The 26273-nt window shown below is 30.1% G+C and overlaps 2 protein-coding genes across 8 annotated transcripts; one reads left to right on the top strand and one right to left on the bottom strand.

Annotated features, from left to right (window-relative positions):
• Positions 1 to 365: 365 nt before the first annotated feature.
• On the bottom strand, positions 366 to 10580 carry LOC106063384 (RING finger protein 24-like). Of its 5 annotated transcripts, none has more exons than XM_013221736.2 (6): positions 10473 to 10580; positions 7852 to 7997; positions 6314 to 6356; positions 5829 to 5867; positions 4319 to 4398; positions 366 to 3270 (listed from the first exon to the last, which is right to left on the bottom strand). In XM_013221736.2, exons 2-6 carry the CDS (start codon positions 7950 to 7952, stop codon positions 3153 to 3155), a joined length of 381 nt encoding a protein of 126 aa, XP_013077190.1. In that variant the 5' UTR covers positions 7953 to 7997; positions 10473 to 10580; the 3' UTR covers positions 366 to 3152. The 5 variants fall into 5 exon arrangements, with proteins under 5 accessions (XP_013077190.1, XP_013077189.1, XP_055899778.1 ...); XM_013221735.2 differs by lacking the exon at positions 10473 to 10580 and adding an exon at positions 10300 to 10466; XM_056043803.1 differs by lacking the exon at positions 10473 to 10580 and adding an exon at positions 10190 to 10270.
• A 644-nt stretch (positions 10581 to 11224) lies between these two features.
• LOC106063383 (calpain-1 catalytic subunit-like) lies at positions 11225 to 24298 on the top strand. Of its 3 annotated transcripts, none has more exons than XM_056043769.1 (16): positions 11225 to 11377; positions 13104 to 13692; positions 14387 to 14518; positions 14917 to 15122; positions 15583 to 15760; positions 15983 to 16048; positions 16872 to 16945; positions 17093 to 17256; positions 17592 to 17693; positions 17949 to 18049; positions 18828 to 19039; positions 19178 to 19257; positions 19345 to 19461; positions 20617 to 20696; positions 22032 to 22261; positions 22550 to 24298. In XM_056043769.1, exons 2-16 carry the CDS (start codon positions 13108 to 13110, stop codon positions 22566 to 22568), a joined length of 2346 nt encoding a protein of 781 aa, XP_055899744.1. In that variant the 5' UTR covers positions 11225 to 11377; positions 13104 to 13107; the 3' UTR covers positions 22569 to 24298. The 3 variants fall into 3 exon arrangements, with proteins under 3 accessions (XP_055899744.1, XP_055899736.1, XP_055899753.1); XM_056043761.1 differs by having other exon boundaries at positions 11226 to 11488; XM_056043778.1 differs by lacking the exon at positions 11225 to 11377 and adding an exon at positions 12757 to 12942.
• Positions 24299 to 26273: the final 1975 nt, after the last annotated feature.

Below are 26273 nucleotides of genomic sequence, written 5' to 3'. Positions count from 1 at the left end.
TATTTCTTATTTCTCTAATCCTCCTGATATATACAGCTAACGCATCAACAAAAGCACTGTATGTAAGTATATATATTTGTGTGTGTATGTGTTGATACATCATTTTCTACCTAGTATTGAACGCTATATATGTATGCATCAGTCTAAAGAAAGCTGCCCTGTCAGCCAGCCCTAGGACAGATGAATATATACATGCACGAACTGTGGCAAACTCTGCCGCTCCAGAACTGGCTTAAGTAGTCACTCCAGATTCTTTCCCTCTCAAGACGAAACCAAAGCCAGTGACTCATCCGATACAGAAGGAGCCATATCTAGATATTTATCTATATTAGTCAACTGCACGCTTGAAACAATACGTACAAATCTTGTATTATATGTATGTATATCTTTTATTGCTGATGCAAGCTTTGTTTTCTCCTTATAACAAAATGGTTAAAAACAAACAGTAGACAATAAATAAAGTTACCCATTTTTTTTTTTTTAGTTCTATATCTGACAAAATACTGGCAAATGTGAAAACAAGATTCTGTACACATTAAAAAATACATCAAGTAAAAACAACAAAATGCTTGTGTACACAAAAATGCTCAGACTTTCCCAGAACTAAATGTCTCACTTGTACATGTTCCTTTAAAAAAACAGTTACTGGGTGCTAAAGAGAATTTGAAGAAAATTATAAAAATAGAAATGATACTGATTATATCACAAACAATCAACTAATCAAAGCATTATCAAAAGCACAAGATAATGGAAAAAACATTTTTTGTTAAAGTAAAAACAACCTGAATTAAATAAGTTCTAATAAAAGTAAATATAAAATATGGAGCTTGTTCACTACCATAAACCTTGTTCATACAGCTGTTAACATTAGTCCACAGTATGAGAATTTGCAACTTTCAAAGTTATAGAAACAGAAAAAAAAATGTTGCATGTGTTTTATCCATTACACATTGATATACATATTATAAGCTATCTTTTTTAACTGAAGTCATCCAATCAAATATATTTGCTTTCATTGGGGCATTGAATGATTATATATAATGTTATTAAAACTAAAAAAATGCCAGCAATGGCAACATCAACCAATGTGTGATCAAGGTATGCTTCACTCAACAAAGTAGGTCAGATTGGATCACAGAGCTTAAGCTGCTGGGAAATAGTTCAACAAAAGTTAGAGTTCATATTGTTCTGGAAAGCTTTTTAAGTGGAGGAAGGAAGATGCAGACTAGTGCCAGAGAAAATAACACATTAGTTTGATCACGTGATTTATTTATGTAAACCATGTTCTAAAATATTTTCAGGACTTTTATTAATTCAGTAGGAGAAAAAAATAAATAAAAAGTAACACCAAATGATCGGACATTTAAAATAATGTGTGCATGAAGGTATATCTGTATATATTTAAAACCTTTTGAAAAAAAAAATTACTAATTAGCCCAATAGTTATTCAAAATGTAACACTCCCACTTTAACACTGCCTGCTTCTACAAACAGAAATACGTTTTTAAAAAAAAATCTAAAGAATATCAAACAATTTGATACATATGAGTTAAGATACTGTCAAGTAATAAAATAATAATTCAAACCAAAAGACTTTTAATATCATAAATACATCAGCGTCACCAAAAAGACTTAGCATTAAATTAATTTATTATTCGACCCCGAACTTAAAAAATGATAAATATAATAGTTGAGCAATGCAAGCCAACATATGCTGTTTTAGATAAAACATCCTATTGAAAGAGTTAATGAAACAATACTAATCTAGTAAAACAGACTTAAACAATGCTGATGTTGCAGAAAGTCTTAGTAAATTGAAAACAAAGGTTACTAGATAGATGCAACTTTTGGCTCCTAAGGTAACAATCATACATCTGTTCTTTTCAAAGTGTGAACCATGAGAAATAGAAATTTCTTTGAAAGCTGTACAACTCAGATATTAATTATAAAATGTTACATAAAAAAAAAACAAATCTGCAATTAACCACCAAGAGATTTTAAGTCAATAAAATATTCTTTAAATTTCACATAGTTTTAAACACCAGTAGAACATGGTTTAAAAGGGTGGCAGAGTGCTTTATAACAAGATGGCAGAGTGGTTTATTACAGAGAATTAGTATTTTATCATAAACAATTAGATGTAGTTAATCCAAACTTAGCACATTTAGTGCATAGAGCCTAGAAAACAAACATATGTAGCTATATTTAATAGACAAAAATGTTCAAAATGTGTAAATCTTTTTTTTAAAATGTAATGATCATTTTCTTCACATATGGACTGGTACATCGTTGTGGCCTAAATATTAATATTTTCAATATAAATTATTTTCTAAAATTCAATCAATATTACACTATGATAAAAACATTGGAGAGTATTAGCTACATTAAGGCGACCAACAGTAAATGACTGAAGTAAATAATCAATGACATGAATCAACTCCAGAGCAACTCAAAGAGAATTTCCCCTACACCGTACTACTGTCAGCTTATGTAGGTGTTTGTGTACATATGAGATGACTGGATGTTGATGTAAGGAGAAGGAGCACATATCACAATGATACTCAAAGGGTACATGCAAAATAAGATTTAGAAACATTGAAAGGACTAGATTTTCATTCAATCTCAATGCTAACATTCACAAAAATTCCTTTAGGAAAAATAAATTTCAATGGTTTATAGAATTCCAGCATAAAATATATGTCAAAAAAAAAAGGTGTAGAAGTATATGTACATAACAATAATATTAAAGCACATGAAACACTTTGTCATGATCCAACATCAACACATTGCACAGTTAGGTCAATCTGTTTACAACAAATTTCTTTTTTATTTAGGACATGGATTATATTTTACAAAAAAAAACAACATACAGTTGAATATCTGTTTGTATACATTAAAAAAAAGGAACAAACAACAACATAGAAGATTTTAGCACATTCAGGGGCAAGATATATTCTATCACAATGTGAAGAAATTTAGATCGAATGAAAATATAGCATCAGATTATTATTAAAATATTTATGAAATAGTATAGACAGATCTAAATGTGAATATTAAGTTGTAAATTATAGAGGTGACAGTTCTATATTACACAGTAGGTTCAAGAATATAACAACAAGCAAAATTAAACACAGAATCTTTTCCTTAAGATATTAAACTGATGATGTTGTGGCATGACTTATCAAGACTGTTCTTTCTCCAATTCTGTTGCGGACCGGTGCTTTGCATAACGGACAATTGTTTTTGTGTTCAAGCCACTGCTCTAGACACCTGAAGATTAATAGTACATTTATAAAAATTACTGAATTAGGTAAGAAAATGAATTCATACATAATAAATGAAAACTATTTTGGAATAAGGAAGTTTAACTATCTGAACACAACATTGTCTTAATAGCCCAGATGTGTAAAAAAACAATTCACAAAATTAGCTTTTTGGTCTACTGTTCTAAAGCAACATACTATCCAACAATCTAAATATTTTCTTTTTTTTAAACATAAAATATTGAGTATGGTGAGGAATAAAAAATAAATGTCTAAAAAAAGATTTTATAAACACATTGTTTTGTATTTCTATCATCAATGTTTTTTTAACATCAAAATTTAACAAATCAAATTAACTTATTTTCTCAGTACTAGATAATTAAGTAAAAAAAAATGCCTCAGAATCTAAATATAATAAAACTATTGTAAATAAATTCAAATCTCTCCCACCATGTAGATATATTGAATTAGTGTGGTTTCATGTGAAAAATTTCAATACAATAAACTTAAACTAAGCATAAAAAAGGTAGATCTAGCTTGTAATAAATCTATAGCTGATCAATATTTTAATTACCGGTAATTATTATAATTAAGATGGCAATCAAAGAGTTAAACCAGGAACTCTAGTTCAGAAGCCAATCATTGTATTGCTCAGCCACAGTTTCATAAAAAGATCTTATTTTGGTGATGAAAATGTGGTGTTGTTGTTTTACAATTGAAACACTGCAAGATCTCACCAAGAAAAACAAATGTTTACCAAGCACCATGTGATTTTCTAAGAGTTTCAATTTTAAGATGTCATTTATATTGAAATCAGAACATTTTTTCCCCAGTTATTTGTCTCTTTTATTCTTAAAATAGTATCCATGATAGTACGTACCAGTAGTTTACAGCAGGTCACACTTTGCACTTGCGTGGTTTGAAAGGGTGAGAGTTGTTCAATTTTGATTTTACTTATTTTGTGCTTTGAGTAGGGTATATTCACGAAAATATAGTATACATCATTATGTTCAATTCTTAAAGTAAGTATTGACTTAAGGTAGTAAGTAACTTACTTTGAATGGAAACCATGCCGGCAAGTACAAACTGCTATCTTTTCACCTTTCTTAAATTCTTCCAAACAAACGGAACAAGTCTGTAAAAATAAAATAAGGAATTATAATTAAAACATAAACCTTTTCAACAAGAAGGAATTAGAAAGAGTTAAAGATCAAAATATTTTTCTTGCACTCATACTTAAATAAAATACCGAGAGTGTGCAATAGAATGAGAATTAACATTTCTACAGCTTGTGTCCTTACTCCGTCATTTAGTTCATTTTTTGTGACTAGTAGATTATCTTCTGGGGAATTACAATGAATCTTTAAGAACTTTCTAGCTGACAAGGCTATAATAATAAGCACCTCCTTTATGGTCTTATTTCAAACTACTTTAAGATGGCTATGAAGTCATTTCTTTGCAGTACATTTTTTTTTTTCTGATCTTCTTTGATAATGGATATAATCTTCACCTCCTAGTTTGAAACACAGACAATCACTACTCTGGAGTTGTGGAGATGCAAAGACATATCATTGATAAATTGATGAGAAGAGATGGTGGTGGTCAAGAGCTCTGGAGTCAAAAGAAGTGGCGCAGAAGAAGAGGAGCTTTGGGAAGTGAATGGCAGTGCTGATATATGTTTGGTAGTAGATTGAATTGAGACCTTAGTGGCAGCTAACAATACATGTGTGTGACGATGGCAGTGTCATGACACTAAGAAATGTGAGTGGCATAAACAGTATCTAGATCTGTGTTTGGCAGAGGTTGCAACAGATAACTGCATAAAAGTAGTATTAATCAATAGGTGGCATATATATATATATATATATATATATATATATATATATATATATATACACATATATTGATACTTTTTGTTTTTTGGCACATCTGTACATTTAAGCCATGTCAAGCCCATAATCCTTCAAAGTTTACTTAAATTAATATAGCTAAGTTATTTTAAAAAATGTCCATTCATAGCCCGAATAGTAAAGTATTAAAAATTTATATAATTTGATAAAAATCTGTTGTAAATATGTATCAGCTAGTCTGCTAGCATATAGATACTTGTGTTACGATAGAAATAGTAGGCATATGTTTATTTTACTTGGAATACTTTTCTTTTTCATCCTTTAATAGAATGGCCTGCATTACAATGTTACCCCATCCCCAAACACAATTTTCTATATTAATTATTGATATATAAAGGGAGCTCTGGGGACTAAATTGTTTTATTAAAGAAAATGGTGAATTAAATATATTGAAATAATGGACAGTCCTGACCAGGGAACGAGCCAGGGCCCCTCCAATAAGTTAGAAGGAATGAAAGGAAGTAAGAGAGATATGAAGTTTTAGAGCTGTGCTGTGACAAGGACAGTTTTCATTCTTTCTTTTGTAGTAATAATTACAGCAGGACTTGGACCAAGTGGTCAGAAAACTATTTCTAATATAATATTTTTTAAAAACCTATGAATGGACCAACTATTAAGCCCGCGTGTTGTCACACAAATGAAAGGAGATACTTACATCATTCTGTTGGTGCTTATCTCTGAATGTAAATTTTTTCTAGGAAGAGAAGAAGCATTGATTAATAAATAACATTTGTAGTAGTGTGAACTCTCCATGTAATGGTACATTCTATTAAATTAATTGCTAAGTAAGTAGTATCTTGAGAATCAGAATTTTTAAAATGATTTTTTAAATCATCAGTTTAAGTATTTAAGGATAAAATAATTAAAAAAAACAACTTTCCCTTTTCTTTTCTACATTTTTTTGAAATGGAAACCCTTTTCAGCCCCCACCCCCTTTTACAAACATTACACACATACCAGCAACACTGACAATTCTTTAGTTGATCAGTTCCAAATCTAAATTTTCTCCTTAAACAAGTTCTAAAGATACATATTTTTACGAATAAAACTTGACCTTATCTGTATCAAAAATCAAGTTTACTATCGAGGAACAAACAGGAGAAAATTAATGTAACTTGATTTCTTTTATTTTATACTTACAACAACATAGCCTTTTTCTTCATATTGTCCAGCCTTTTTTAATCTGTGAAATGAAATACCATGTTCGGTAATAAATAAAATGATGATCAGAATCAATTCCTAAAAGTAAGAAAGTAAAGTTTCCCTTTCAGACTTTCAGATCTATGGGGCAGATGATGTAAAGGTCATGTGTTTCTGTGGCCCATGGTTACGAGTAAGTCATGTGGCCAGAACTACGACCAACCAACTTTACTTTTCCCCAACTAATAATAGCTTGGTGGACTCAGAGGCGCCCAAAGATAAAAAATCACCAGAGTTCGAACCCAGACTCACAGTTCAGAAGCCAAGTGCTTTACCGCTCAGCCACAGTGCCTTCAAATCAATTCTTAGGGCAATTAAATTTGAAAGTTTAAATCTAAATGATTTTTTTCATACAGTTTTGTAAGTATTTGTTTTAGGAAAGTACTGTGTGGGTGGGAGTTATTCATGAAAATTTAAAACTCAAACATTTTAATAATAATAATGAATGAATATTTCTTATTAATTTGATATAGTAGGTTTATTTTAAGCATTATTTGAAGACTGTGTTTTGGATACTGGTACTATGACTGTATCTGAACAACTGGTTCAAAGAAGAACTGAATTTACTCAGCTAAGTAAGTTTCATAGACCAAAATAAATTTTGAAAAAGTTAAGTTTTGTTTTATTTTCTTAACTTAACTATATGTTTAAGTAACAAGCTTTGATAACATTCATGACATAACAGTGACTAATTTTGCTATTAAGCATTATGATAGGGACTTTTCTTTAATAAAATGGGCGAGGAGTAGTGGTGTTCTGGGAGCCTATTAATAGGCAAATATATTTTTAAAAATGTAATTATTATATATGAATATTTTTTTAAAAAAGGAAGTTTTTACTTTTTTTTTTCAAATCTTATTTCTTATCTTATTTTTCTTTTAGTATTATTGTGAATTATTGGATATCTTCAGTAAGAAATGGATTTTTCATTATTAGGGGTAAGGGTATTTGACCTGTTTTATGTTTTATTAAATAAATGTCTGCTGCTTCTGATTTTTTAAAATTATTAGGCATTTAAATAGATAGATATATATTTGTCAATAAAATAATCAAAATAATAATAAATTGATTTAAAAAAGGGTCCTAAAAGTAGATTGATGTGTTTTCCCACCATACTTCATTTCAAATGCTTCCATTTTGAAATATCAAAAACTGGCTGGTGTTTCATATTTCCCTAATGTGTTCTATGGACAGTAAGAATAAAATGGATTATCAGACGACAAAACTAAAATATCATTGTTGTAATACAGTGTTCCCTTGCTACATCCCTGTTCATTTATTCCTGATTTGATGTTTTGTGTTCTCTAAAATTTTTTTTTTTTAAAATATAAAATTCTATATTATTGCTCTTAGAAATAGTGAGCACTCGTACAATTTTGAAATCCTGTATCTAGGTTTAAAAGTTTTAACACATTTTATAAGCTTTAATTTTGTTTTTCCTTTCATCACATTCCTTTAAAAAAAAAAAAAAAACTCACCTCCAAAGATAACAGCAAAAGCAGAAACTGAGCAGCAGAGTAAATGCTCCAACTCCCAGTAACGGCAATGAAACATTGAAAGGAACCTGATCAGCTTCCATCTAAAGCTATTGCTTTTTGCATTGTTGGGATTTTTAAAATAAATTCTGAAGAAACAAAGAAATGCACTATATTATATAAAGAAAGAAAACAAAGAAAAGGGTGTGATGTTTCAGTCTGAAAATGTATTTTTAGTTGCCCCAGCAAGGGGAAAAGCAGCTATTAGTTTTGTGTAGCCTGTCTGTCCATCTGTCATGTTAAAAACTAGAAAAGCTATTGAAATTCAACTTTGCCATGTTTTGTAGCTTGCAAATTTTAGGTGCAACTGTGACTTCTGTTTTGTGAAAGCAAACTATTTTGTTTTTAAAATTAATCACAGAAGCTGTTGTTTTTTTTTTATAAAAAGACACCACTTTTAAAATAATTCATAAAAGTAAGCTACGTTATATTAAGAAAGGAAAACATTATTTTGTATTTTTGTATTTCAACAACCGCTGTGGAGAATGATGCTAGAAATGTTGATCACAGTTTTCTGTTGCACATGTGCATTAAACCAAACATCTAGATGCAGATCGTAATTAAGGTACTTCAACATTTAAATACAGAATTTGATAGATCAATTTGCAGCCACTAAATGTACTTTAGCCAATAATACAGTTTTCCATAATAACTGTTTTGAATCAATGAACTACACTTTGAAATTACTTAAAAATGAATGTCCCAAAATACAAATATACAAGAATCAAAAGTGAAACAATCATTACTAAAGGTTTGGACCCTATAAAATTAACAAAGTAAAGAAGCAGGCTAGTGCTGCCCAGTTTTTGACAGTGTTCACAGATGATTTGAACCCACAATAAAGTGAAATTGTTTCCCCTGATGATACGATTCTTTGTGCCATCCTTCACAGGAAATCTTTAAAAAAAAAAAAACAGTTTGTTAGCTCTGAAGCCTTCGGTGGAGAGACTATTTAAATTCTATACTGCTTTGACATCATAATCATATTTCTTTTCGCAAGAGAAGTGCTCAACCATAATCAAAAGCTTCTTTAAAATCCTGTGTACATGAAAAGAAGAATGAAAAAATTGTGCAGGTATTTCTAAGAGAGAAGCAGCCTATTCGACAGGTAAACGCTTTAAGATGGATCACACAGAAAGATGTTCTATTTTTGAAAACATTTAAGAAGCCTGAAATTATTTAATTATTGTGTGTGTACTTTCTGATGTATTCAATGAAAGCAATATAACTTGCTTGAAAAAAATCTAAGCCTATTCCTTTTAGGTTCGACATCTTAATAATATGTCATCGCTTTTGTTCCCCAAATATCTGTTCACCTTAACAGGGGCGTAGCTAGGAATTTTCCAGCCTGGGGGGCTTGACCTCTTTGTGGGCCCCTGCATTTTGCATAATATTTAATTTTCAATGTAACAAAACACTCATTTGGGGCCCCCCTCTGGTGGGGGCCTGGGGGGATTTTCAAATTCTCCCCCCACCCAAGCTATGCCAATGCACCTTAAACATTAGTCATTCTAATAGCAACAACCAAACACTCTAACTAAGCTATCAACAGCTCTAAGTCAGTCAGTCTTTCATGAATTTTCCCCCCACAGGTCCAATAAGGTCAGACAGCATACACACACACACACCTGTATTTTGAGTTTTTGGCACTATTTAGGCCATGTCACACCCATAAACCCATACATACACCTGTATGCCTGTCATCAATGCTGTTACATAAAATACAATGATATTCAGATAAAAATTTTCAATAATAGGTCTCTCATGCTGAACACATTTACTTTCTCATTAGGCTTTCATTTTCAATAGTTTTATATTTATATGATTACTTAGATATATATATAATATACTCTTATAAAACTAGAAGATTTAAATGTATATACTATATACAGTATCTTATAAGTAAGTATATATATAATTATAATCATGACATGATGATTATTATAAATTATAATGTAATACTAATAAATGTAGATCTAGAATCTAGATCTACATTGTGACATTGACATTGTCTACATCTATATTTATTTCATATATATGATATATCATTATATGATCTAATTTTAGAACTACTAGATCTAACTAGCATACTAGATCTAGTATTACTGACTATTACTAGTATTACTAGAATCATTAGAATGACTAGATCTTGATTAAAGTTGATTGAGTAGATTAAGATAATAAGATATATTCGATATTAGAAAATAAAGATCTAGATTATTCTAGATATAGATATAATACAGAATATACTCTATATTTTAAAATATTTAAATTTTATAACAGTAAAATAGTTCAATCTAGACTCTAGAAATAGAATCTTGAAACATCGCTACTGATCGCATCACATGATCTGAATAACTGACTAAACAGTAAACTTGCAAAGCTAGTGACCTCGTTAAGAAAATCCGACAAAAATGTAATGTTACTTTGTTAGGTTAATATTCATATGATAAACAAACATTATAGATCTAACTGAGTATAGAGTCTACTAGATTATAGATCTAGACTCTAGTTTAGATTAAGATTTAATCTCAAATAAATTGGAATCTAGAGATAGGACTAACAATAGGCTCAAAGAACGACAATTTTTTTTTTTTTTCCGCTGTTCGCTTATTATTGTTTAAAAACAGCTGCTGAATGTAAGATAGTTTCGGCAGTCGCGTCCTTATTTTTAATATACCACAGAGAAAAATTACGGGATTGGGGGGGGGGGGGGGGAATAAAAGTGCGCATGGAGAAGTGTTTACTTCAGCAGCCCAGTTTATTATCGGCTTGATTTTTTCCCCACAGATTAAATTTTTTTTTTTTTTTCTTCAATCAATCACAATCATGAACGCATGATATCTATTTGCAATTTAACTAAACCTGTTAACCTACTTAACCTAAGTGTTAAAATTGTATTTGATTAAAATGTAAACAATATTTTATTGAAATATGGGCCATTTCTTTTAAAGATGTGATTGCTCGAATACCAGGCCCATAGACTATATAGATCTATACCAGGTCAGAGTCAGAGTGAGTAGTCCTACCACTCACGCTGTGACTGAACAGTGACCGGGTAGACCTGAGGCTGAGGCTGACGTTATACAGTACAGTGTTTATTACATCGAAATCTCACATAAAAAAGACTTTTCGCGACTTTGAATTAATATAGACTAGATATAGACACATAGATCTGAATGGAGAACAATATTCTAATTTTTATTACTTCACAGTCCATTAGTGTGCAAATCGAAAGTCGCAAAACAATTTACGCCTTCTATTTTTATGTTTACCCTGTTGCCAAGTACGCTTTCACTGCTCTCAATGGGGCTTATTGACTATATAATATATTAAACTGATCTTAGATCTATATTAGGCCTATATACTCTGTACTTTAACACACTTTCCTCCTTTTTCTTTTTGTCATTATAGCAGCTAGACTAGTACTGCGATGTTCATCATGGTTTCAAATAAGAAAATAATTGCTGTATTTTATATTTGCTGACACATTTGTTATTTGTTTGATACAGATTTTTATTTCTTCTTTATATTTTATATATATCTAGAATCTAGATCTAGTACTTTTTCAAACTTTTTGGTATGTCTATCATGATCTTATCATATTTTTTATTTTATAGACTAACTGTCTAAAACTATCTCGTTCTAGTAACTTCCAGGCAAAGATCTAGTAGACATATCTAAATCTGCAATGTAATTCTTCAATGTGTGGGATGTAGATCTAGATCTAGACCTAGATTATTCTAGATCTGCTATAATCTGCAGCAGCCTTAGCCTAATAATTAGGCTGTAGGAATGACTTTAGACTTTATCAACTTATGATAATCATAATGGCAATGGCTCAAGAAATTATTTATAATTTAGGAAAACGAAATAGATAAATTTAGCTAATATCTATAGTCTACAGCCTAGCCTATAGCTATAGCTCCTAATTCCTAATTTCCAAAAGGAATTTCAGCTGCCTTTTCAATATAGATGTAGATAGAATTAAACAAATCAATTAGCTGAAACAATAGTAAAAAAAGTAAAGTAAAGTTCCCCTTTCAGACCTTGTGGTCTATAGGGCAGATGATGTAAAGGTCATCTGTTTCTGTGGCCTACGGTTAACAAGGGTGTCATGTGGCCAGCACAATGACCAACCGCCTTTACTTTTCCCTAATTAATGTCAGGTACCCATTAGAGCTGGGTGGACTCAGAGGTGCCCGAAGATCCAGAAATTAAAAATCCCAGTCTTCACCAGGATTCAAACCCCGGTTCGGAAGCCAAGCGCTTTACCGCTCAGCCACGGCGCCTCCTAAGCTGAAACAATAAAATATATAATTGTACTCTATGGATTTGGCCTTTATAATTTCTGAAAAAAATGTAACAGGAAAAAAAATGCTTATATAATTTGACAAAGGCTCTATCTTCATTTAACAAGGTTACAAAAATAGTTTATGTGAAAACACAAACTCAAAATCATCCCCCAAAGTGGTCCACTCAGGCAGTCAAAAAGGCGGTTTTCAATATTTTCAGCATAAACTGATAACAATATACCATAGAATACAGAGATTGATTAATGCTATTATCTTATCATATCTTATAAAATTCCAATGACTGATGATTTTCTAATTGATTGTTTTGTAAAGGGTCAATCACTCATTCTATAAGTGAATTTTACATGTTATACAATACATTCAACTTGTATAATATGAAACACTGCTTATTATAAATTGTTGTTATAAATTATACTAAGTGCATTCTTTCTGGCTTGTATAATAGAAAACAATTAATTAATAAAAATATTTATATGATTGTTTTAGAAAAAAACAAACTGTTTGTATAAATGTTTAAAAAACATACTGGGAAGTTTACTTGCCTATTTATGTTTTCTCAAAGAACTCAATCAAATAACTTAATTCTCAGTGTTTTATGTATCTGTTCTCTTTTTTAAAATGTTGTTGTTGGTGTTTTACTGAAAAAAAAGAGTTCTTGTAAACACAACAAATAAGGATCAATAAAGCAGTCTTAGTCTTATTTGTTTTCTTTAATCAGGTAACCTTGGCTGTTCATGTTTTAATGTATTTTGAAAAAAGAATTCTTAGATAAGCATAATGTTCTTTAAATATGAAAATATATATGTAGGCTGTAAATGATTGAATAGGATGATCATCTCGAAATGTATGTAATTTATAAACTCTCTTTTCTTCAACCAGTAAGATGGGCTGTGGAGCTTCAAAGTCTTCTGATGAAGCAAGTCGTGAAAAGTATACTCCAAGGGATGACCATAAAAACCAAAGAAGACACCATGATGACAGTTACAATAACAGAAATGAGCATTATAACAATACTCATACATTTGATGAAAGACAAGACTTTAACAAAGAACATAACTTATCCAGAAACACAGGGCACAGTTATGATGAGCAAATGGGGTATTATCCAGATCATGATTATTCTAAGACAGATGAAATAGATGCAATTAGCAAAGAAAAGGAAAAAAAACATGGCTATGATTTGTATGGCAGCCAAGCAGAGGATAACAAAAAGTTAAGGCCCAGGTCTCCTATTTATGAAGAAGATGACACACCTTTTGATGATGATGGCTATAGAGACAATGTTGGATACTACAAAAACAGTGTGGGCCTCATGGAAAAAACTCTGGATTTCAGAAGACATTTTCTTGATGAAGAACCTGACCAGAGGCCTTATGGTAACCCTGATCATCTATATGTTGATGATGAGTTTCCTTTGGAGATGGCCATTGTTCAAGACAATAATGAAATCGATTGGAAAAGACCTAAAGTAGGCCCCACTAAAATGTGTTTTTATATACTATACCAATTTAGGATTTTTCATCGATTTTTTTTGTTTTTTTTTTTTTGTCAATGGTTCTCAAAGAATTACATATAATAAAAATATTTAGGAAATATTAGATTCTCAACATAGTGAGCTACTTTTTTTGGCCACATCTATTATTTTCATATCCCACACATTTAAATCTATCTTTTTAATAATTAATAAAAAATGATATTTATCTGAAAAAAAATTGAACAATGAACCTTTTATTTTCTAAAGAAAATTAATTAAATTAGATTTGAATGATTAGAAACTAAAAATTAAATTAATTGATGTTACTTCAGGAATATAGCTTGTTCTAAATTTCACTCTTCTGCTGCACAGACTCTATTGGAACAAATGAGTGTACAACATTTATTTTTATTTATCACAATAAAGTAAATAAGTGTTTTAATTTTTAAAAAACATATTTACGCTCTTAGCTTTTGAGATTTATTTGCTTTTTTTAGATGCCTATTTTCTTGTAAAACATCTGCAACATTCGTACAAAATTCTTGAAATACATTTCCATGAATAGTCTCATGCTATTTATTTTTTTCAAGATAAGAACCATATGGCAGTATTTTGTACAATTTCTTTCTGCATGAGTTAATTAACAATATACCATTCATGACAGATTTTCTTCTACTCTCATTCTCAGGAATTTGTAGACCATCCAAAGCTTTTTACTGATGGCTCCACACGTTTTGATATTGGTCAAGGCTCAGCTGGCACTTGTTGGTTTTTGTCCATAGTCGCTGATATTGCAGATAATAAACAAATGTTGAAACAGGTAACCCCCCCCCCCTTAATTTCAAAGTTTTTTTTATATCTTTACCTTATAATTATGTTACTAATAACGCTCATTTTTTACTGTGATTTATATGTATTTTTATTGCTGATTCCTAATCTTTCAAATTAAAAAAAAATATAACCAAAATATTTTTATACCTACTAAGCTATATCATTCATTGCAAATCTTGCTTTCTTTCTATTTTATTTTTTCACACAATAGAAATAGCCATTAATAAAAAGTAACTCTTATACTAATTTGACACTTTATTGTTAACAACTTGCTACCACATAGCTCAATTGCTGCATAAAACTTACAAAATGAGCATGTCATGTTTAGATTGATTACAATTTCATGTCTTTTAATAGTAAAAAGATTACTTTTTATTCCTGTTACAGGTTCTACCAAATACTGCATATTTCATTGAAGACCCTGACAAATATGATGGAATATTCCACGCTCGCTTTTTCAGGTTTGGCAAGTGGGAAGATGTGTACATTGATGATTTTTTGCCTGTAATCTACGGAAATACCCTTTGGGGTGCCAAATCAAGTACAGATGACAATGAAATGTGGGTGGCTTTGTTGGAAAAGGCTTTTGCTAGGTAAACAGCAACTAAACACTATATAGGCTTTTAAGATAATTATTTTTCTGCTTCTTCATTCTGTTCCATAATAGTACATTTTCTATATTTGTGTCAAATTTCAAATACTATTTGCACATTTTGATAGTTATAATGCTAAAGAATTTTCTAAAAGTTTTACTCAAGACTGAGTTCATGATAACAAGTGAATCCAATATTAGTTTGGAATAGAATTAAAGTTAAAGAATCAGAAAAAATTTTTTTTTACTGTAATACATTGATGTCAGAGTAACAATAATTTAAGTGTTATATTTTTTTTTTTGCAGATGCAATGGAAAGTGATAGTGCCTTTATTATATAATTACAATTAAATAATTGTAATATTAAAAATATGAAAATCACTTTGAAAAATTATTTTATTTATCAGCTTTCATATTTTTAAATTGTTACTTAATGTTGCTTATTTATATATTTCTATTAGATTACATGGCTCTTATGACGCCATCTATGGTGGACAACCTGGAGATGCTTATTTACAACTGACTGGGGGCATAGGGGAGAGAATTGAGCTTGAAGGCTTGCAAGACAAAACCAATGCCATTTTTAATCGAATCAAGAATGCCTTGTCATCTAATTGCCAGATCACTTGCGTAGTTCCAGTAAGAGCCATTATCTATGTAGTGAAATTTGTGTGTACTCATTTTTTTCTCCTTTGTTACCTTGCTGTTTCTTAGATTTTCTGTGACTGCCTCAAAATATTATTTATAAAACTTTCCTAATGCCAATATATGTTCATATACTTTTAGTTAGTACAGCCACTTTAAATAATCTAGATATTCAATTGATTTTCTAACCAGATTTTATTTATTCCCATTATATAGGATGAATATGATAATTACAAAGGATTGGTAGGTGGGCATGCTTACTCTTTGGTAGATGCCAAACAGGCAAGTAAAATATGTTTACAAATTTTTTTACACCTAATAATCTATAAAAATTAATTTCTTTGAAACTTATACTTAATAGGCCTATATTATTTTGAAAATAATCTGAAGTACAATATAATTATCTTAAAATATTTTTTTGCCACCATTGTAAAGAACAGAATTGGATTTCCAGTGTCTTTTATTTATCTTGCACATTTGAATTTCTGAGCTTTTGAAAGTTCTATTTCACCATCGTTCATCTCTAGTTTAAAAAAAAAAAGATGCAACTTTTGTTTTACTAATTGCATAATTTATTTTTTTTCAAAATTAAATATTCAAACTGTTTATTTTTTATAAATGTAGAAAATTTTTAAAACATTGTTCTTTAAAAAGTCTTATTTAGTAAACTAAATGTGAGTTTTTTTATGTCACATGATGCTAAATATGGTCTTTCAAATGCATGCTTTTTTGTCTTTTGAAACTAACTAAGAATATTGCATGCAGAAAAACATTCTAAAACAAGATTTTATAGGTAGTTTGTATTAATAATTAGCCTTTTTACCATATGTATTTTTTTTATGAAGCATACTGTTTTGGTATGAGTGACCTTCACTGAGACCAATCGTCATAGTAGGCCTTAACGCTGGTCAGTGACGTCACAACCTGTGGGTAGGGGAGATCAATAGCTTGTTGCAGGTCGTACAGACCTGTAACATAGCAGCGAATTATTGGTCTAAATTGCCCACATGATTGGTCTCACCTGCATGGTCTACTCCTAACTAGTACACAAATTCCCATTGTTATCTTGTTTCTATAATGCTTAACAGTTATTTCTGTTGTTTAGATTAATCAAACCAAGTTAATTAGAGTTCGTAATCCTTGGGGGCATGGTGAATGGAAAGGAGCTTGGTGTGATGGGTAAATTATTATTTGTTTTCATATTTCTTCAACAATTAAAATAAAAAATTTTAAGGTATGTAATTTAAATTTGGAAGTTTTATATTTTAAAAAAATCAATAAATCGTGTTTAATGCATGTTTTTTTTTTTAAATATTTATACAACAGAAGTCCAGAGTGGAAAAGTATTCCGGCTAATTCTCTTCAGTTCCCTAACAAAGATGATGGAGAGTTTTATGTCTGTCTTGAAGATTTTATGAAGTACTTCTCTCATACCACTATTTGTTCATTGACTCCAGACTTTGATATGGATGGATGTTCAGATTCTTTAAGTAAGACATTTTCAGTAATGATAAGGATAATTTAGTATTGTTTTGAATTATTTCTACAAGTGCTTTTTTTATTTGCTAAAATATTGAAATAAATTCTTTCTAAGTAGTGTAAATAGTAATGCATTATAAACTTAATTTCTTTTTATTGTTATCCTTTGAGAGTTTTATTTCTTTTGCTGTTGTTTTTTTTTTCTGACTTTTTTTTATCAACTTGTTTTGTAATTAATGGAACACTATTAAAAAAATGAGATATGAAAATAATATAGAAGTAATAAAAACTTCTTATTTGTCAATCTTTATATTCTTGCTCAGATAGGTTAAATATAATATTTCAGATCACATTCTGAACATTTATGGAGAATGGTATCGAAATACTGCTGCAGGATTCCATAAGCTTTTGCAAAATCCTCGATTTTCAATTGTGTTATCTTCTCAAGGTATGTTGGTCTAGATTTTTAAAAATTATTCTCAGTAAATGACTTCAATAGTAATTACATACCAATACTTACAAAGTTTTGTTGCTTTCAGTGAGAAATGAAAAAAAAAAAATTTCTTTCTACTTTTAAGTTTTGCAGTCTTTTTACCTATTCTGAGATACTCATGAAATGTACAATAGCAGTGAAAAAACAAACATAAATGTATTATTCGAGATTTAAATTAATTTTTAACTTTTCAATGAACACTTTGCGTAGGTGCACTTGAAGATGGAAAAGTCCCAGTTGTGTTGCAGATGATTCAACACTCCAAAAAGAGAAAAACTGATAATGTCTCAATAAGATGTGATATTTTTAAGGTAAGCATATTTTATTGTAACATCTAATTAGTCATACCATGTATCCGTTTGGTAATTAAACATAATTAGGAACCTTTAGTCCAGACCTTTCACCATGAAAATAAAATTTTATTTGCCAAACTGTTATTTTATCTTTAAAATTAAAACTGCAATGTACCTCTTGATGTAGGCCTATAATCATTAATATTACACATTTTCTAGAGAATGGTAGATAGCAATTAATAATCACAATTATCCTATTAATTATTTCTTTCATCCCTTCTTGTTTTTTGGTTTTCTTGAGATCTCACTCAGATATTTTTTTTTTTTTTATTAAAAATGTTTTTGTATCTTTCATCCTATGGTTTGATCTCTTTTGTGGACCTGTTGGGAGAGGGGGCATCTGGGAGGTTTTCATGCTGCTATGTTCAGCAAATACAACACAAATCAAGATTCTCACTCTAGCCCCCTTGATAGGGAGCTTTGATAGATAGCAAAAGTTTTTATCACACACACACTTCTTTGTACAGCTCTCTTCCTTCATATTTGGAACTGAGCCAGTTCAGAAGTCCCAAAACTATAATTGGCATGGCTGTACAAAGTCTGTTAACTTTTGTCAAGTCATTGACTCTCATGTTCCTTCAGAATATTCACTCACATTATTTGAAATGTAAATAATGTCTAAAACTCTTGAAGCATATTTTTTAAAATTATTTTTTGTCAAATAAAAAAAATTAACTTATAACAACCATTTCTTTTCTAAACTATGATTATTGAAATATTGTGTATTGCTGCTTAGGTACTTGGAGATAAAATTCGACAAAGTGGCAGGTGCATAGCTCTGGAAATCCAAGGACAGAAAAATAATGTGTACAGTCCTGAATTACAGTCCTCTTTCAGATTCAGGCTGACCCCTGGCCGCTATTTGATCATTCCTTCTACTGTTGATGAAAGACAGGAGAAAGCATTTTTACTGCGCCTGTTCAGCCCAGGACCTTTGGAAAGTGTCAAGTAATTTTTTTATTCTTAATTTGTATTCCTAATATATATGTTTGGTGATATTTAGTTTTCCTATGATTTTTTACACTGTTTGCTGAAATACTTTAGTAGGGTACTTAAATTTAATATCTTTATTATATTCAACTAAAGGGAAATACCTCGTGATGTAAACCTGACATCTTGCGAAAATGAAGAATCTATTGACATTAAAGGAAAGAAGTATCCTTTAAGTAAGTTGTCCTAGAATAGAATATTTATTATTAATTGATTAAACCATGTTTAAAAAATCACAAATAATTTCTACCAATCTGCCATAGCATTTGAAAAGACTTTGTTTGGAGAGTTTTTCCAAGGTGTCAATGCTGGTGGTCAGATATCCAATCAAGAGAGCTATAGCTCAAATCCACAATACCTTGTCATCGTACCAGATATCGGTAAGTCAGAGAGTATTTTATTATAGTAGATTATTAATTTGAAATTTAAAAATTTGTCACAACTTTAATTAATAAGTAAATAATTATTTCACTTACTTTATTTACTTTGTTCTTCTGGTTTGACTGGAATGTTGTTATGGGAAGTTAGGGTTAAGCAAGTTTTATATTATTGGATTTTTTATTTGAAATAATTATTTCATGTCATGATTCATTTTTAATGGAAAATATAACTATTACACCTACTTTATTATTTTTTCTACTGGTTTGACAGGCATGCTGTTATGGGAAGATGTAACAGACATTCTGTTGTTAGATGTGATGTCAATCCTTTTTTTTTTTTTGTAGAATAACATTCTTTTCTCTTTTTGTTCTTCCTTAAACACTGTAATTGAAAACTTGATTACACATCACATCATAGCCGGCTGATGGACTGCCCAGTTCTTACTAGTAAAACAAACCTTTTTTTTTCTTCTTTTTTTTTTACTCTATTTTGACACCGATCATTCATCTGTAATCATTACTTATTTGACTGCATTGGCTCTTACCTTCTGCTTTTCTAAGACATCTCATCTTCTTATCTTATCTTATATAATACAGACATTACTTCAAAAAAGAAGATGATACGTCCTATGCATCATGCATTCAGTCATGCATATTAACCAATGACTTAAATTCTGCCAAGTCACTGGTTTTCCTGGCTTACTCAGGCAACCCATTCCATGCTCTAATAGCACTAAAGAAGAAGGAGTAGTTGTACAAATTTGTCCTAGCATATGGGATGAGGAATGTGCCTTTATTTTTGTGTCTTTCTGAGTATTTTATTAAATTTTGTTTTTGTATTTGAAGATTATGGTTCAGTGTTTTATGTATAATTGCTACTTTACTTTTAAGTCTTCTTTCCTGAAGGCTTTCTAAATTTAGTGATTTTACTAAATTTATTTTTGTTGTTGTTTTTGTTTTTTTGACCTATTAATTTATTCTACCTTACAAATTAAAGGTATTACTTATAAAAATAGTAGGCTATTTGACCTATATGTATCTATATAATTACATCCAAAAATAGTTTAATCTATACAATAAATAACCATTTTACAAAAAGAATATTTACTGATTTTATTTATTAGACTAACTAATTTTAAAAAATCTAAACATTAGGCAGTGATATCCCTTTGGTTGTACACATTATGCAAAAAAATGTTGAGCCGCAGTATCCAGTTGGTGTGAGGTTATACAAGGTAACATTCTTATATTATCTAAAACAATATCATTAACTCTTTCTCTCCGTAATTATTTACCACATTCTGGTGGAATCAACCTTGGTATCGTCAGTTAGGAGAGAAAGAGTTAAGCTTATTGAATCTGTGTGATGACTACCTACAAAGTAAAACAAGTGCCACATGTCATGAATCAATACTGTGACCTCATTCTACTTCTTTCTAGAAATGAGGGTTAGGTGAAAACAAGGTCACAGAGGTCACAGTGTTAATCATAATTAACCAATCAGAGAAAGAGAGCAGGAAAAAAGTCACATGTCAGTTTATAAGTTTATTAGTGAAAGTGAAATTTTAGTTAAGTAGGTAGAAAAGCTCAGATGTGCTGTTAGAATGTGAATTTATTACTTCAGTGTTTGTGTAAGAATATATTTCAAGTAATACTGTATTATGAATTATTGAATGGATGTTTTGAAGAAGTTTATTTAAAGAAAGAAAAAAGAAGTTTAGAAGTTTCTTCAGTGTATGTTAGTTTTTGTATATTTCCCCAGCAAGTGATTCTGTTTGTGTCATTATATACATATAAAGAAAAGATAGGGAATGTATTGAAACACAATCATAAATATAAAATCATTACAAATTTGGCTCTTGAAAAACAGAAATCATCACACCATTAACCTTGTATATTATCATAACCCCTATGAAGGATGAATGCTTAAGTAGCAAACTTTAATATTGAATCATAATCATTTTCAAATTAGCTAGTAACAATTCTAAATTTAGATTGTATTTAAAATATTAAAAAACATACATTAGATGAGCTCCATAAAAAAACTTGTACAAGTAATTTCTAACAAAAGTAAAAAAAAAGTTCTTCTTTCAGACCTTCCAATCTATAGGGCAGATAATATAAAGATCATCAGTTTCTGTGGTCCATGTTTAATGAGGGTGGCTAGTGTAACAACCTTTACTTTTCCCCAACCATTTTCATATACCCATTAGAGCTGGGTGGGCTCAGAGGCGCCAAAAAGATCCCAAAATTAAAAATCCTAGTCTTCACCAAGAATCACACCCAGGACCTCTAGTTCAGAAGCCAAGTGCTTTACCACTCAGCCGCTATGCCTCGTAATTTCTAACAAACAATTTATTTTAAAATATTGTGTAGTTATAATTAAGGATATTTTAAAGAGTAATTCATTACAAAGCTAGTTAGTTACACACCTATTTTCTGATAATTAGGAGGAATAAGAAGCCTTTCTAAATTTGGAATAGCATGACACTTAATTTGTTATACAACTACTTAGCAGTAAAGACCATCTATTTGCTAATGTTATTCACTATTTATAAAAAAAACAACAGATTATTGATGGCCATCAGCTCCCATTGGACACAAAATACCTGTACGAGAACTACAGTAAATGCCCTCGGCATTTAGAAGGAGACCAGTCCAAGTTTGTCATTTCCTGGGATGTTGATGTACGCTACTTGCTCGCTGCTGGCAAATACATCCTACTTATTCACCTTGATGAGCCCAACACTGAAAAACCTTTCTCTATTTTGTTTAAATCAACACAGCACATCACAATCAAGTAAGTAGCATGTTTCAAAAAAAAGTAAAGTACAGTTTTAAAAGTGTAGTTTTTCAAAATTTAGTAATTAATGTAATGTTCAGAAATACATTCTTAAAATAATTTCATATATAGTTATGATAACACAATCAAACAAAATGTATACTTATTAATTAATTTGTCAAATTTTTTTGGATGATATTATTCCAGAAAAACTTATTCATTTAATTTTTCACAAATAATTTTACAGCAAAATCTTAAATGATGGATAAACCAATAACTTAAATTAATCCATTTTTTTTTTTACAGAGGATTCCAAACTGGATAACAAGGTTTTTACTTTTACCAGTATTAAATATTCATTTTTTTTTAAATAGTCAGAATATATATATATATAAAGTTGCAAAGATATATAGATTGTAACACACAAAAGATAATATATATATATATATATATATATATATATATATATATATATATATATATATATATATATATATATATATATATATATATATATATATATATATATATACATGGTATAATTATTAGCCAATATCTATAGGTGACTATAGGTGGAAGTGGCTGTGAATTAAAATCATTATTACTATAAACTTTGCATTTTCCTTAAGTATGTGCAGAGACTCCTTGTTATTCTATAAGTAAAGGGGTAAAGGTCAGAGGGTCAACAGTTTGACTCTAACCACCATTTTCCAACATATTGTTTTCCTCCACTATCCTCAGGAAATTAACGAAGGATAATCCTATCCAGGCTGTTCATTCCAAATATATTTTTTGTTTACTTTGTCCTGTTAGGCTCCAGTAGGATTGATTGAAGTTTATTATGCACATTTCTCCTTAACATGTTTAAATTCTATGTGCATCATTGATGACTTATCCGTTTTATTATTATTTTTTAAATGCTAATGTTCTTTTGAATGGTAAATATTTTTGTTGGAATGTACCAAAATGCAGTTCCCATTTTGGTAGATGAGTTACAAAAATTTCATGAAGAAGTTACAAACTCTAGGTGATTTCTTGACTTACTGTTATAAAATATGCTCAATTTTATGCCACTGTTATTTCTAGTCTTTCTTTTTTTTTCAAACTTGTTTTCAAACACTTTAGTTTGTAAGTATAGTACTGATGTGCCAAAAAAAAATAATTTTTTGAATGTGCCAGTATATACCAGTATGTATTCTAGTTGAATTTCAGTTTCCTCTATATACGTGAATTAATTTACTTTGCTTTGTTAATGTTTTTTACAGCTTTGCTATCTATTTTGGTAGAGCAAGTGCCTCAGTCGACTTTTAGTCATTTCTTCAGTCTTTTGACTATTTTTTTTATTACATTCTATTACCAGCAGATTCTTGTACAAATTTCTTCTATTTTATACTTACTACTTACACAATTTTTACACTATCATTTTTTGTCACATTCTTTTACAATTTCTTAATGTCTATGACTTATACCTTGTTAGTACTTGTTGTACTTTAAAATATTTGACTCTGTAAGTTGTGGACTAGTAAAAAGTGATATGGCGACACATTATTATTTTTTTTTAATGTAATTTTGACTTTTTTAAGATCTCATAGATGTTGTAACGATTGTCTCTATTCTGGCTCTCTGCAACACTGCACAACCAACTCGAAGAACTTGACAACTCAGGGCTCTAAATAAAGTAACACTTAATGTCCAATAAATCACAGCCAATAATGTACTATTGCCAACAACGTAACACTGACTGTTCTAATGCTTCACTGAAGATAACCATATCAACTCATACCGCTATATCAAATTATATTATAAAGTGATTCTTTTTGTTCCAAAAAGATGTTAACTTTTGTTATACAGAGAATTTTTCTATGTATATTTTTTTATTTTATTTAGCCTTGTTATGTACTAGTCTGTCCAAAAAAAATATTTTTTTTCTAATATTCTTATAACATCAATGTTTTGTTATTTTTTAAAATGATGCAAGTTCTATTGCAGCTCTTTTTCTACGCAAATCTGTGATAATGTATTTTAAAAATAAATTTTACTTCATTACACCGCATACTATGTTGTTGTTTTATTTTAATATTATTTGTATGTAAAAACATCATAATTTTAATAGAACTTTTCAGAAATAAACTTTCAAATCCTTTGGATAGTGTGCTTTAGTATTTTGATATTACCGTTCTTAAGTTTTCCATATTCTAATGTTAAAATCATGCCCAAAGTATATCAATGGAAAAAAAAAGTTGTCACATAAAAACAAAGTTTTATTTCATCAATAGTTTAGTTCTATTGTAAGACATTTTTGACACATTTTCTGGCTTCTGTGACTAGTGGCTTACAAGGTTAATGACTGGTCTTAACATTTACTGCCACAATCGAAAAGGCCTTTATATAACAAAGCTTACTCCCCTCCAACAAGAAGATCCTGAGAAATCAGCCAAGTTTATTTCAACAAGAACTATGTTTTAAGATTTTATTTGTAGAAAGTAATTTCTGTGTTGCAATTGGTTTTTTTAGAAAGCAGTGTTGTCTCATAAATTACATGACATGTGGAGTCAAGAGGTGCCTCTATGTACTTGAACTCACTGCTTGGTTATACTGAAGAAATACAATGTTGAATATTTTTTCCTTAAGTTTTATGCTTTCAAACGGAGTTCCATAAAACAATTCTTTTGTTCCCCTGGCAATCAAATCATTGAATAAGAACAATCTGGTATAAACTTTGTCACATGTAAATTATGAGTGAGTCTGGTGTGAATGTACATTTTGGTTTCTTATAGTTATAATGTTTTTTGTTTGGTGTAATGCACAAATTGTAAGACAAATTTCCTTACGGATAATAAAGATTATTATTATTATTATTATTATATCCAGCGATGAACTAACAATTAAATATAAATCAGAAAAATCACTTGACTGATGTATAGTTTTACATTGAATAAGTAAAACACAGTGAAAATATTGATGATTAATAAATACCCATCAAAGAATACTGAACATTGACAACAATCTTGGAACAAAGCTTTGCTCCTTAGAAGCATACTAAGATATTTCTAGATTGTCACATCATTGTTAGTCTTTTCTTAAACTTCTATTTAACCTTTGAGCTTTTCTATATTATAGATAATTCAATATTTCTCAAGGTTTTCAAGAGGATTCAGTTCATCAGTTAACAACTTTTTTCCCCTTTAACGTACATAAAGTGAATCAATAACCTGGTCAGCCCTCTTTCTTTCTCTTTGAGGCATAACTAAACCGCTTTTTTTCTTCTGGCTTACACATTGAAGTGTGACAGTCTTAGTTTAAAATATTTTAGTAAATGTGACTTAGTGCTATGGTGTCCCCATGACATCATATTACAATATATTAGACATTCAGCAAATGAGTAGAATTTTGGAGCTACTCTACGCTTATTTAGTTCTCCCTTTCAGACCTTACAATCTATAGGGCAGATGATGTTAAGGCCATCTGTTTCTTTGGCCAAGGGTTAACAAGCAAGGTGTCATGTGGCCAGCACAAAGCCAACCGCCTTTACTTTCCCCAACTAAAGTCAGGTACCCATTAGAGTTGTATGTACTCAGGGGTGCCCTAAAAATCCAGAAATTCAAAATCACAGGTTCGGAAGCCAAGCACTTAACCACTCTGCCACATTATGCTTACTTCAGCATACTGATAATCTCAATTTACCCCTTCCTCTATGCTTTCCTTTCTTTAGAGAATCTTAACCTCTAGTCCCTCATTGAATCATAAAAGCAGGTGGTTTCAGAAAGAGAAAAGTAAAGAATACTTGAACATTATCAATATTCCCATTCAACATATAAACAAGTCTGCATGTTGAATCAGCTAATACTTTGTTTTGATTTGGTTAGATTAATTCCAAAAGTTTCATTTATCACACAAACAAATGAGTGTGTGGGCTCAAAGTGAAACTTTCATTTTCTTAAGTTTCTATCCTTGTAAAGACTACTTTGGATCAGTTACTGAAATGTCACAAAATCTCATTTAAAAAATCAAACTTCTATGTAAAGCAATC

The sequence above is a fragment of the Biomphalaria glabrata genome, chromosome 1 (genome assembly GCF_947242115.1).
Source record: "Biomphalaria glabrata chromosome 1, xgBioGlab47.1, whole genome shotgun sequence".
In the NCBI taxonomy this organism is placed as follows: Eukaryota; Metazoa; Mollusca; class Gastropoda; family Planorbidae; genus Biomphalaria; species Biomphalaria glabrata.
Note: the sequence above shows the minus strand (reverse complement) of the source record. Positions and strands in the feature narration are given on the sequence as shown.

Excerpts from the sequence above, each read along its gene's own strand:
- LOC106063384 (XM_013221736.2), bottom strand. The coding sequence starts at position 7,952 with ATGGAAGCTGATCAGGTTCCTTTCAATGTTTCATTGCCGTTACTGGGA. Across the intron at positions 6,357-7,851 it reads TTTTGCTGTTATCTTTGGAG|ATTAAAAAAGGCTGGACAAT; the intron begins GTGAGTTTTTTT and ends TTCATTTCACAG. Across the intron at positions 3,271-4,318 it reads CGGCATGGTTTCCATTCAAA|GTGTCTAGAGCAGTGGCTTG; the intron begins GTAAGTTACTTA and ends ATTAATCTTCAG.
- LOC106063383 (XM_056043769.1), top strand. The coding sequence starts at position 13,108 with ATGGGCTGTGGAGCTTCAAAGTCTTCTGATGAAGCAAGTCGTGAAAAG. Across the intron at positions 19,040-19,177 it reads GGACCTTTGGAAAGTGTCAA|GGAAATACCTCGTGATGTAA; the intron begins GTAATTTTTTTA and ends ATTCAACTAAAG. Across the intron at positions 19,462-20,616 it reads TGTCATCGTACCAGATATCG|GCAGTGATATCCCTTTGGTT; the intron begins GTAAGTCAGAGA and ends TCTAAACATTAG.